We start from the raw sequence: 12,971 nt of genomic DNA on the forward strand, positions 1-12,971 counted from the left end.
TTTCTGAACTAGGTTACCTGTGGACCAAAAAAAGAAGTTTTAGAGAGACAAAGTCAAAAGACCCCAAAACAAAAATATGTTACTCAAATATACTGTAATGGGAAAATACTGAATGTACTCTATAGTTTGAGGACTGTACAAATATAAAATAGAATGATGGGTCGATACCTAGAAAGGTACATAATATACAAAACAAATGATATACTGTAGCCAGATACTGATGCCATGGGAACCCAAGTGACAGTACAGTATTTGGCAATCATAAAGTATGATAATGCTTTCTCCAAATCAACTGAATATGCCAATGCACTATGCTAACTTGCAGATAAATATCTTAATACTCTGTGGTCTCCAAGGAACAAAACATTAAGGTGTTCTGATGGTAATGTCTACTCACAGACTTAACATAAAAGATGATTAGACATTGAGATTTAAGTCTCATCCTAACCACACACACACAGACCTTGACAAAGCACTCAGGAGAATGCAAAAGACTAATTTATTTACATAAATCTCTCAAATACACAAGTATTAGTTTTTATTCTATATTAGGGTGGTTGATGCCAGTGATCAGCCAGTATGCAATGTTGACGTCCACCTATATGGTGGGAAAATGGGAAAATGGGCAGGTTGTACCTGCAGGAGCCAAGAATGCACAGTACAGTAGGTTGTCAAAGGAACAGTACAAACATGTATAAAAGATGGCATTTATTAAATATCAATATATACATGTTTATACAGTACTAGCAAAATTATTTTTCAAATGAATGATAAGACTATCTGGCCAAACTAGTTGGCTAATAACTGACACCTGTCATGTGCTAAAAATTTAGCAACCTACCCATTTTGGTTACTATCCCAATATATATTGGTTCTACCAATCTAGATTGTCGTTTCAGTCCAAGGATAAACATCTTAGAATAAAGTACAGTACATATTACAAAGTACATATTACAGTACTTCGTATTTTTTAATGTTCCTTGAGCAAAAATATTAGTAGCCTTACCCCAATACAACCTGAGAGCAACTATGACCACATCATTCGCTATCTTTAGTTTCACATTTCATTGAGTGAACTCATTTCAAAACTTACAGTACTATGCATCATCCAACAATTTTTTTTAAATATCTTAATATCACTTAAAATGTGAACTCTTATGAACACCAAAGCCCAAGAGTGGGCAGAGCTTATCACCGCCACGCCGGCAGCCGCACCATCACCCCCAGCGGCTCAATTATTCATTCTCCCCGACCACTCTTTTATACACCAGCTCTCACCCAAGTATTTCACTCCGATTTCTTGCGATTTTCCTGGGATCAAAGATAAATATTCTAGAATTCTTACGTGATACCACTCTCTCTACATTTACATGGTGTAAATATTCAGTAATTTCTTATTGCAATTAAGAATCATCCTTTGCATACACTTACACAGAAAAACATACTTGTAAAACAAAAATTTAATTTAATTTTTTTTTTAATGTAAGCTGACTATATGTGCTTACCTTACATTAGCTCTGTATGCAGTTGAAGTGCACAATATACATATATATTACATATAACAGTCATGCAATACATGTGACAAGACAGTCTCCACAAGACCCACCCGGCCTATACAAATCCAAACCATTGACAAATTATAAGAACCTGAAGAGAAATTTGAGCTATAATTTAGCAATAATAAAAAGCAGCCGCTCGAGTCAATAACAAAGCTTGCTAGAGGCCACCACACACCTGACACAATAAACCACAACCTGTACAAGTGTGGCCTTGTGCGCACAGCCATCAGTCTCACACACCTGTCACCTCTTTAATTAACGTCTCGCTCTCCCCCATAACACACTTATTCCCATAGTAGGCATTACTTAAATAAAACCACACCTTCAAGAGACTTGATATCCGTGATATATAAGTATCGATATCTCAGCAAAACCCCTGAACACAATCCCCCCCACACACACACTCGTATGTTACAACAGCTTTTTCCACTAAATTTACGAAATTACTGCAACTCTTGCTTCCTCGGCTGACCTGTGGCCGAGCTGGTGCTCAAGGTTCACTACCACAACAGCCGTGGGGGTCCACGAGGGCCAGGAGAGAGAGACAAGAGTAGCGGAGCCTGAAGAACCTGTACCTCCTCCTCCTTCCTTGAGTCGCACATGGCCCGCCCGCCATCACCTCTTCCCTCCTCCCTCTCGCCCCGGCACCAACCACGCCATGCTCAACACTCCACCTAGATGTATATGTATGTATACATATATTATTGTTTGTGCCATCCAGTAAGATATACGGTATATTGATAAAGAGGTAAATGTTTTCTTTGTGCGAGGGTTTGCGTGGAGTTGCTACAGGACTGTGGAGGGTGTTTGTGTTGCCATGGAGACGGCGTCATACTTGTTTACTCTCTGCTCCTGCATTGCATTTCTACTAAAGATTTGTTTTATTCATATAGAGTACAGTATATATGATAATGTTACATGGTTGGGGTGTGAATTTATAATATGTAGGCTTTATAATGTTCCTAAATACGATTATCGTTCCGACCATATAATGAAAATAACAATTTCCATGGTCCAGAGCTGAAAACTGCCTATGTCGAGCTACTGACCCTCCCCCCAGGGTGTAAATACCCCGCAACATTTCCCTATTGTTGTTTTAGATTCAACTACTCGGAACACAAAGTACCAAGTAGCACTCTGTGGTGAACCCGTTGTGGACTTGCCTGGAAGAGGAGTGGGGCTGTGACTTCAATTTTTCTAACTCCCAGAAGGTACCTATTTACTGCTAAGTGAACAGAGGGAATGGGTGAAAGGAAACGTGCCCAAGCATTTCTGTCCCGCCTGGGAATCAAACCCAGGATCCCCGACTGCCCGAAACGCTATGCGTGTTAGTGATTGCACTAACTTATTAGATAAATTAATATTAACGGTTCTATTAATGTATATGAACAATGATTACTGATACTTCTGGTGCTACATAGCCTACCCGGCTTGGTACATTCTTCTGAGAACTACTTACTTACTTGCTGATACATCTCTGGAACTTACTTTACTTCTTTACCACAGGCGCTCGTATACCTGATAAATTCCTAAACATGGCAACGGAAACCAGTACCAGGGAGCCTCCACAAAGCATATCACCGCAGCTGGGACCCAAGGCTACGAAAATAAAGGAGAGACTCCGAAGTAACATAGATAAGTGAGTAATTTAATTTGTGTTTGTCACCCTGAGGGACTCCTGGGATCCCCAATCATCTGCCCATCTATGCGATTATTAGCCCTAAGACACATTAGTTTCCGCTGATAAGCGACATTCATTTCGCGATTAACCCTTCACGGGTATGCCGGGGCGCATCCGATCCTATGATCATCGTCGCCCCTAAATCAACAACAACAACAACACGAAGACGTTAATGACTCCATAATGTATTAGTCTATGCATGTCATCATTAATTGTGATCTTTTTATTGTATTCATCTATTTTTCTTGAACTTTTTCAATTTTTGTTAGCTTACTTCTTTTTTGGTATTAAGTTAATAACCCTCCAGAGGTTGATGGGCTTTAATCCCAGCACCAAACCAATGGATAGTTATGGCTTCTGGAGTCCCTTTATTTATATGTTGTTATCACGCTCCAGCGAGGACAACATGACGGTGAGCAGGGAGGACGCAGGGGTGCTGCAAGCTACCCAGGCGGGCCACAAGTTCACCCACGCCCTCCACGCCCACGAGAACACCCTCCACGCCCTCGTCAAGCACGGCTGTACCATGGTGAGTGGGTCACGCTTGTAATGAAGATCGTGGTAGCAGTGCTGGTGGGGTGAGGGTGGTGGTGGCAGGGTGGACATGGTGCTTGTGATGATGGCAACGATATTATGGTGATGACGTAGCCTGTCCTCCTAACGTTTCCCAACGTCAAAAAACTGTCGTACTAAAGTGCCCTCATCCTAACCTACCAGAGGACCCATAACAGTAAACGGAACACTATTTCAATTTCGCGAGCCGCTACCATTTTCTAGTACGGGAATTTTTGTACTTAGGTTGAGTATACGTCAAAATGTGGCGCTCTGTTAGGAGGACAAGTTGATGAACATAAAGACTAGTAGGAATGACCAAACGGCACTGGACTGATGATGATGGTTGGGTTGCAGGTGGGGAACGTGGAGGTGGCTGCGTTAAGTGGGGAGGTGACGGCAGTGGTGGAGAGTGAGGGGCGACAAGCAGAGTGGAAGAATACCCTGGAGGAGGACAACCGAAAGACGCAGGAGGCCTTGGAGAAGATCCAACAATACTGGCAGAACACCATCACACTCTCCATCCCCGAGGACCTCCACCAGAGTCTCTGTCAGCTCCGAGGTCAGTTGCCACTTGAAAGGTTAGTGTCAGCTCCGAGGTCAGTTGCCACTTGAAAGGTTAGTGTCAGCTCCGAGGTCTGTTGCCACTTGAAAGGTTAGTGTCAGCTCCGAGGTCAGTGTCAGCTACGAGAGCAGTGTCAGCTGAGGGATTATGGACAGGTTAAGTAACAGCTTAATCTCATTCTGGTCAGTGCCGGATGAGAGATTATTTTGTATCGGCCTCGAAATTTGTTTTTTGTCAACCCAGATATTAGTACCAGAACTGAAGTGACTTAAAGGTTAGTGTCCGCCTATAGAAAGTGTGTGTGAGTGTACTCCCCTATTTGTGCCTGCAGGATCGAGTTCTAGCTCTTGGACCCCGCTTTTCTATCTTAGTTGTCTAATGATATGACTCCCTGACCTATTTCCCTATCATACCTGCTTTTAAAGTTATGAATGGAGTTTGCCTCTACACCTGCTCCTTTAGGTCATTCCATATACTCACTACCCTTATGCTAAAGGAAAACTGTCTAACATTCCTATGACACATCTGAGTCTCAAGCTTCTATCCGTGCTCTCTTGTTTTGTTGATATTCATTGTAAACAATTCCTCTGTTTCCGCCCTGTCCATCCCTCTTAAGTATTTTATACGTCTGTATCATGTCCCCCCCTCTCCCTCCTCCTTTCTAACGTCGTCAGGTTTAACTCCTTCGGTCTCTTTTTCGTACCTCATCCCTCACAGCTCTGGGACGAGTCTCGTTGCAAACGTTTGCACTTTTTAGAGCTTCCTCATGTGCTTTTTTAGATGGGGGCTCCAAGATGGGGCGGCATACTCAAAGGCTGGCCTCACATAGGTGGTATACAGGGATCTAAAAGCCTCCTTATTTAGGTTTCTGAAGGATGTTCTGACTATTGCCGGCGTAGAGTATGCAAATGACGTTATTCTATTTATATGAGCCTCTGGAGTTAAGTTCGGTGTTATGTCTACTCCCAGATCCTTTTCTCTAGTCGTTATAGGGAGGTAGTTTCCCCTTCATCAGGTATCGGCCTCTCGGTCTCCTGATCCTATTTTCATCACCTTACTCTTGGTGGTGTTGAACTCTAGCAGCCATTTCTCGGACCAGCTCTGCAACCTGTTCAAGTCATCCTGGACAATCTTACAGTTCTTCTCATTAGTTTTGCACAATCTGCAAACATTGACATATAAGACTCAACTCCTGCAGTCAAGTCGTTTACATAAATGAGTAATAGTATGGGAACCCAGGACCGATCCTTGAGGCATCCCGCTTGTTACTCTACGCCAGTCCGACTCCTCGCCCCTCACTGTCAATCTGACAGTGTGAGTGTGTGGGAGAAATTAGAAATTGGCTCTGGCATTGAAGTCAGGTACGCGTTCGATACACAAGTCTTGTGTCAGTTGGTCTCTCCTGACATCTGGTCTTTCCTCTCCAGAGTGGAGTCAGGAGCTGACGGACCAAAAGGTCAGGGTGATCGATGGATTGCGGGAGGAGCTTCGAACCCTGGACGCCACCTACACGGAGGAGATGCTGCAACACGCCCGCCAAAGGTCTGAACTTCTGCGCCGCATCACAGAACACGTCACAGAGCTACACCAAGCCTACCGCGCCTCCCTCAGGCAGATACAGGTGAGGGAGAAAACGCCCAAGACATATGGTGAATTAGTGAATTAGAACACAGTTTACTGGCGTTCTCACGACCATATTATGTGTCAGTGCTTGGGAGAGGCAGATAGAGTAGACTTACTCGGTGAAAACAAAAAATATATACATACTGTATATATTTTTTGTTTTCACCGAGGAAAAAATCTCCGAAGGCAATCAACGTTTGTACTACCAGGATGTGGCGGACACTGAGAGGGCTGGCCTGGTCAAGTACTACGGCGAGGTGTGGGACGAAGCAGTAAATGAGCTCAACCAGCAACTGCAGCGTCTCCTTCATGAGCGCCTTCACAACAGGACCTCCCGTATGGAGCAGATCATTGAACTCAAACTTCACGGCGCCGCCCCGCAGGCCGCCATCAAGGATAAACTCGACTCCGATATTGAGAAGGTGAGTAATGGAAATATATAAGTATACACAACCAGGTCCTGTTCGAAGAGACAAAATAAAAGTATTTGAACGCCATTGAAGAACCTTGTCGTGCCTGCTTGAAGTTTCTATGTGTGCTACTTAGGTGATGGTGGAAGTGATGCGGGTGAAGGCGACGCAGCAGGTGGAGGAGAGCCAACTGCGGTACAGCCAGCAGGTGTTACAGCAGCAGCACAGAGAGACCACTGCCCTGGTGAGCGAGGCACGACGCACCCTCAACGCTCTCACACCAACACTCAACAACTACAGGAGGAAGGTGAGGGGGTAGTGTCGTGTCTTCCCTCGTCGGTATCCTCCTAGTGAATTTATTTTTTTCATTGTAATGTGTGTCTTGACGTTTTCACCGCGGGGCATAACCTGGTCTGAAATCTTCCCACTGTGCAGGCGGAGGCTGCAGAGACTCGGAAGGTTGCAAGAGAGCAGGCGACGCTACGGGAGAGGGCGCGGATGCAGGAGTTGAGTGGGCAGTACCGTGAGCGTCTGCCAGCACCACAGCCGCCTTCAGCCACAGGGTCCAGGGGCTCTGCCGCATGCACTACCACGAGCTGCGCAACCTCGTCATGCAGGTACCTTCACCAAAACATTTGCCAGGTTTCTTAAGTAATGAGGTAAGGGATAAAACTGTTGTAATTAACCACAGAGGACGCAAACATTCAGGAGGTACATGACACATTTTCTTTGTTTATTTTGCCTGTATTAATCCAGGTGGTGGAGGTTGAGCGGGCCATCCAGCGGGGGGTGCTGGCCAGGGAGTGGGTGGAACCGGACCTCAGCTTCCTTAGCGAGCTGGCCCCATCCCTGCCTAACCTCAAACACACACGCGCCCTCGACACTGCTACCAAGATCCTCAAATCCACCCAAGGTCAGCACTCGGGGGTCGTACCCTCTCCACTGCCCAAATCAATGTCTTTTGTGGTACCGAGAGGTTTATTATATTTTAAAATAAACTGAATTTACTAGGTTTGAGCTCCAATTAATTCAGCGGAAGTAGTTGAGCTCTATTATATGTATTTGCAGGGCAAGTGTTAGCTCCTGGGCCTCCCCTTACAGCTATGTCATCTGGGCTGCTAGGTTTCATCTGCGTCCTCTCGATCTTTCCCTGCTCATGCTCAAAATATTTAACGTTTGTCCACTTTATCCATGACTCCAAGAGTCTTGTATGTGATTGTATCCGGATCCCCACCACGTTCGTGGATCCTCACCACATCCGTGTATCCCCACCACGTTCGTGTATCCTCACCACGTTCGTGTTTCCTCACCACATCCATGTATCCCCACCACATCCGTGTATCATCATCATCATCATCATAGCATCACCTCAACATGTCTGCACCTCCGTGACAGATGGGTCAGTGGCCGGGAGCGAGGGTAGGCCTGGTGTAGAAGAGCAGTTTCTCACTTGTCTGGCGGAGGAAGCATCCTTCTCATCAACGCCGACACCTCACACCTCACACACCACGGCCCTCTACTCATGCTCGAGCACGTCTTCTGGGTACGTCATTCTCCAAATCCACACCCTTGAAGCTTCTCTGTATGTATGTAGTTATAAGAGATATATCTCTGTAGTTAATCTTTTTTTTTAAATATTTCAGAGGTGTGCATCGTGCCTCATTAGCTGTGTGAGAGTCAATGTTTATGTATATGGGTTTACGTGGCCACCCTGCCAAAGAAATTTGGTATAGCTCGATGTTTGTGTCCGAAATTGACCTTCCTGCTCTGCTACAGGAGCTGGGAGTGCACTCGGAGCCCGACGTGTTGCGCCTCCTGCGACTAGCTCGCCGGTTCGTGTCCCAGCGCCCCGCAGGCTCACGCGACAGGTAACAACGAAGCACCTTCTATTGACATATATACGTCAATATATATTGATAGGAATATCCAAGAATATTCTGCCGGAGGAAGGAATTGAGCTCCCTAAGTCGAGTGGAATGCTGATTACATTTTTACTTCTTAATTGATCTGTTCATCTGAGTTACATGATTTACCTGGTATAAGTAAGGTCAATCTGAAGGGCTAAGTGTTTAGAGTATTTTTAATTTCCTGATTTCAGGAGGGGCGATGAGGCTGTTGGGAGTGATGGTGACGACAACCCGTCGCTGGGTCAGTAAGCTGCCTCGCTATACACCATACACCACATCCATGTATACCTTACATTACACACACAACATAGATACATTCTGGTTTAATACACAACAGTCTCTATAATTTAATTCTGTGTACAAAGAGTGATATTCTTACTATAAACCGAGAGATTCTGTAATTTAGAGCTTTATTTTTAATAAACACAAATTAAATATATTAGCAGTAAACATGTCTCATATTTCTTCAGCATAGGCCAAGCATGCAGGTTCGATCCCATTGAATGGCTTCAATATTTTCTCACTTGCTCCTCGTGACATCTACTCTGTGTTTACGTTGCAGGAAGCGAGAGACTGTTCACATCAGAGGACGTCTTGAATGTTGTTATAGCCTTCTGTAACACCAGGTGAGGAGGCTCTTACACACCACTTGTGTTTTGGCCACAATGACCTCTAGGCACTGGGATCCGTCTTTTGAATATTGCTCCTTAAGTGCAATGACTCCCGAGTTCCTTCCTCATTCTTATCTCATAATTTACAGCAATGTAAGGATAGCTTTTTTTTGCATCTCTAACTCCCATTATATTTGTGCTCTTTTGTTCTGTCATCACCTATGCCAAACAATCTTGGCCCACTTTTGTAATATCTCAGTCTGTCACCATTGTAATGTACAGCCTTATCTCTCACTGGGGGTGGCACCCCACAGGCACTCGACAGGGGCTGGGCGTCTCGGAGGGGATGTGGGAGGGGAGGACCTCTACGCCCAGGAAGGGGAGGAGGCTGCTCGCTGGACTGCTTTCATAGACACCTTCTGCAAGAGGACCAGGGCGTGGGCGGCTACCAAGGAAGCGCTCGAGCAGTATAGGAATGTGCTTACAGGTGGGTGTTGGTGTGTTGTATTGGTAGGTGTTGGTATGTGGAGTAGAAGAGCTATCAGTAGATCGGTGGTTCTTGTGAACAGTGGGTGGAGCAGAGTGTCTTTTTTTTATCTTTTATCTTTTTTTTATCTTTACTTGTATTTGTTCTCAACATCTTTTATTCTTTATGCTCAATTAGTATTAAGTTCTAGATATTAATGTTTTTCTTGCCCGAAACGCATTGCGTAATAGTGGCTTTAGGCATTGTATGTACTAGCTCTATCTATATATCAATCCATTAATGTAACATCACTTGTATGTATATACCTTACCTGAATAAACATCTGAATCTGAATCTGAATCTGAGTGGAAGAGCAGATGTAATCTAAGAACATAAGAATAACAAACTGCAGGTGGCCATCTGCTCCTATTTATACCCACTCAATCTCATTTCAATAAGTGGACTGTGAAATATAAGAGAACCAAGTGGCCTTTTACATCCCTCCAACACTTGTGATTCTGGGCGGACTAGCCCGGCTACAGACCAGCAAGACGCAGCCTTTGTGAACCATTCCTTCTCATCCAACATCAACAGATATCTAGCTCCTCCATTTACCACATCCTCCTTCGCTGTTGTTGCGTATATAAGCGCTTGGCTTTGATTTTGATATTTATTCAATAGATTTGTTTTGTAATAAGTTTTCCACATTTTGTCTAAGTGAGAAAACATGGTTCGAATCCTGGGTAGGTTGGGACGATTGGGCACCGTCCCTTCATTTATCGCCGTGTGCACCAAACAGCTGTTGGGGACCTGCATCATGTTTTTGGGGGAAATAAATTAGATAAAGTTTTACAATGAAGCTGTAGGAGGAAACATTCTTAGCCGGCAAACATTAGTCAGAAGACCTGCATCCCTATATCCTTCAATGTAATGTTTCTGTTCACACAGAAGTGTGGCGGAGGAACTTTATTGTATTAAGAAAAAGACCATGCATATATCTCTTTTGTTTACTAGTAAACTAAACAAATCATACAAGTTTTCCTCCGAAGACACCTGCTGTTTCTCCCTCTGTAAACTCACATCACGACTAACGCCCCGCGATAGACTCATTACCTACTCTTCCTACCCCTTAATAAACTTACACCTTCCTCTTCAAAGTAAACTCACCCCTCATATTTCCGACCCGTCGCTAGGCGCACATCTCATGTCTTCAATCAGCAGATTAAAATGTTATTCCTTTGGCTCCTTAGGACGCCTCGACGAAATGAAGAAGGTGGAACGGTTGCGGAGGGAGAATGCAGAGCTCAAGTTTCTGCTGCAGGGCGTCGTCAGCGAGCTGTGAGTTGCTGCATGGTGTTGAAACACACAATGACCTCTTGCAGCCTTTTGTCAAGCTGTTATCTGCTTCAAGAAGTCTCCTGCAAGCTGTGTCCCGCTTACAACAACAACAATAATAATAACAATTCATTGTGTCGGGGGGACAGGAAGCCAGAGTGTATTCATACATGTTAGGCTTTTATCGAGGTCCCCCCCCCACCATTCAAGGTCGAATTACTGACCACGCCCAGGATGCAAGTCCACAACAAGCTGATTAACTCCTGAGTCAGCCCGTCCTCATAAACAAAGACCAAAGTCCATTCCATGCACCTGCCAAACCCCCTGTTTATGAATGAAAACGGTTTACACACGACTTACAACCGATGATGTCCGAACACTTCCGGAACAAGTGAACACTATAAATGTTAGCTGCCGTTTAACTACTTCTTTGGTTTCTTCAGCGTCCTATGACCTGCTACAAGATGTTGTTAAGATCTTGTAACCTGCTGCAGATTGCTATGAGCCGTGTATTGAAGAGTTGTCATGGACCTGTGACTCGTTGAAGGATTTGGTTAACTACTTGTCACCTTCTTCAGGGTGCAGTTGTTCCCATTTCGCTTAATTTTTTATGATAAATTGTAAGGAAGATTAATTCTTGTTACTATATTAAAAATAGATGATATTACACTATTTTTCTCTCTCCTGTATTCTAGCTAAGACGCACCTGATTCATAACATTTAGGTCAGCATATTGTATCCTGATCAGGAATACGGCATCAAAACTTATAATGCAGAAGAAATTTACTATTTTCATAGTATCAATACTTTTATAGCGTGTTTGAAATACATTAGAAAACCCTTGACCCCCTGAAGGATCCGAACCTAGTCAGCCAGGGCCTCCATGCCCCTTTGGCGTGTCCAGTACTATAAACATTCTGCCAACAGACTTTACAAAAGTATTGGAAAGTCGTCTGACTTTTAACTCCAATACCCGACAGCTGTCGTGACCATTTTTGGCACAGATATTTCATCAAATCCCTTCAACATGCTGGGGCCACATGAGTGACATTTGTGCGTCAAGCTTGAAAGGTCCCAAGCCAACATGCATCATACATACATTCATACATACATACATACATACATACATACATACATACATACATACATACATACATACATACATACATACATACATACATACATACATACATGTATATTTAGGTGAGCACAACTAGGTGAAAAAATAAACACACACACACACACACACACACACACACACACACACACACACACACACACACACACACACACACACACACACACACATGGATGATGCAAAGTTGATGAGAAGAGTTGTGACAGATGAGGATTGCAGGATCCTCCAAGAGGACCTGAACAGATTGCAGAGATGGTCAGAGAAATGGCTACTAGAATTCAACACGAGCAAATGTAAAGTTATGGAAATGGGACTAGGAGATAGGAGACCAAAGGGACAGTACACAATGAAGGGGAACAGCCTACCTGTAACGACGCGTGAAAGAGACCTGGGGGTGGACGTAACACCTAATCTATCTCCTGAGGCACATATTAATAGGATAACGACAGCAGCGTACTCTACACTGGCAAAAGTTAGAACATCATTCAGAAACCTAAGGAAGGAGGCATTTAGGGCGCTTTACACTGCCTACGTAAGGCCAGTCTTAGAGTATGCCGCCTCATCATGGAGTCCCCATCTGAAGAAGCATATAATGAAACTGGAAAAGGTTCAGAGGTTTGCAACGAGACTCGTCCCAGAGCTACGAGGGATGGGGTATGAAGAGCGCCTGAGGGAACTGTGCCTTACGACACTAGAAAGAAGAAGGGAGAGGGGGGACATGATAGGAACGTATAAGATACTCAGAGGAATTGACAGAGTGGACATAGACGAAATGTTCACACGGAATAGTAACAGAACGAGAGGACATGGATGGAAGCTTGAAACTCAGATGAGTCACAGAGATGTTAGGAAGTTTTCTTTTAGCGTGAGAGTAGTGGGGAAATGGAATGCACTTCAGGAACAGGTTGTGGAAGCAAATACTATTCATAATTTTAAAACCAGGTATGATAGGGAAATGGGACAGGAGTCATTGCTGTAAACAACCGATGCTCGAAAGGCGGGATCCAAGAGTCAATGCTCGATCCTGCAAGCACATATAGGTGAGTACATATAGGTGAGTACACACACACACACACACACACACACACACACACACACACACACACACACACTTGTGCTACTAA

The 12,971-nt window shown here is 44.2% G+C and overlaps 1 protein-coding gene across 1 annotated transcript; it reads left to right on the forward strand.

Moving 5' to 3' along the window:
* The first annotated feature begins 2,162 nt into the window (after positions 1 to 2,162).
* On the forward strand, positions 2,163 to 11,376 carry LOC138352273 (dynein regulatory complex protein 1-like). Its single transcript, XM_069304671.1, is given in 17 exon segments — positions 2,163 to 2,245; positions 3,066 to 3,198; positions 3,637 to 3,769; positions 4,150 to 4,354; positions 5,785 to 5,978; positions 6,190 to 6,402; positions 6,527 to 6,697; positions 6,826 to 6,919; positions 6,922 to 7,007; positions 7,147 to 7,303; positions 7,786 to 7,857; positions 7,860 to 7,933; positions 8,167 to 8,258; positions 8,489 to 8,538; positions 8,860 to 8,923; positions 9,223 to 9,395; positions 10,625 to 11,376. Coding segments are annotated over 17 exon segments (2,031 nt in total). The 5' UTR covers positions 2,163 to 2,217; the 3' UTR covers positions 10,717 to 11,376.
* Positions 11,377 to 12,971: the final 1,595 nt, after the last annotated feature.

The sequence above is a fragment of the Procambarus clarkii genome, chromosome 1, assembly GCF_040958095.1.
Source record: "Procambarus clarkii isolate CNS0578487 chromosome 1, FALCON_Pclarkii_2.0, whole genome shotgun sequence".
NCBI classification, from domain to species: Eukaryota; Metazoa; Arthropoda; class Malacostraca; order Decapoda; family Cambaridae; genus Procambarus; species Procambarus clarkii.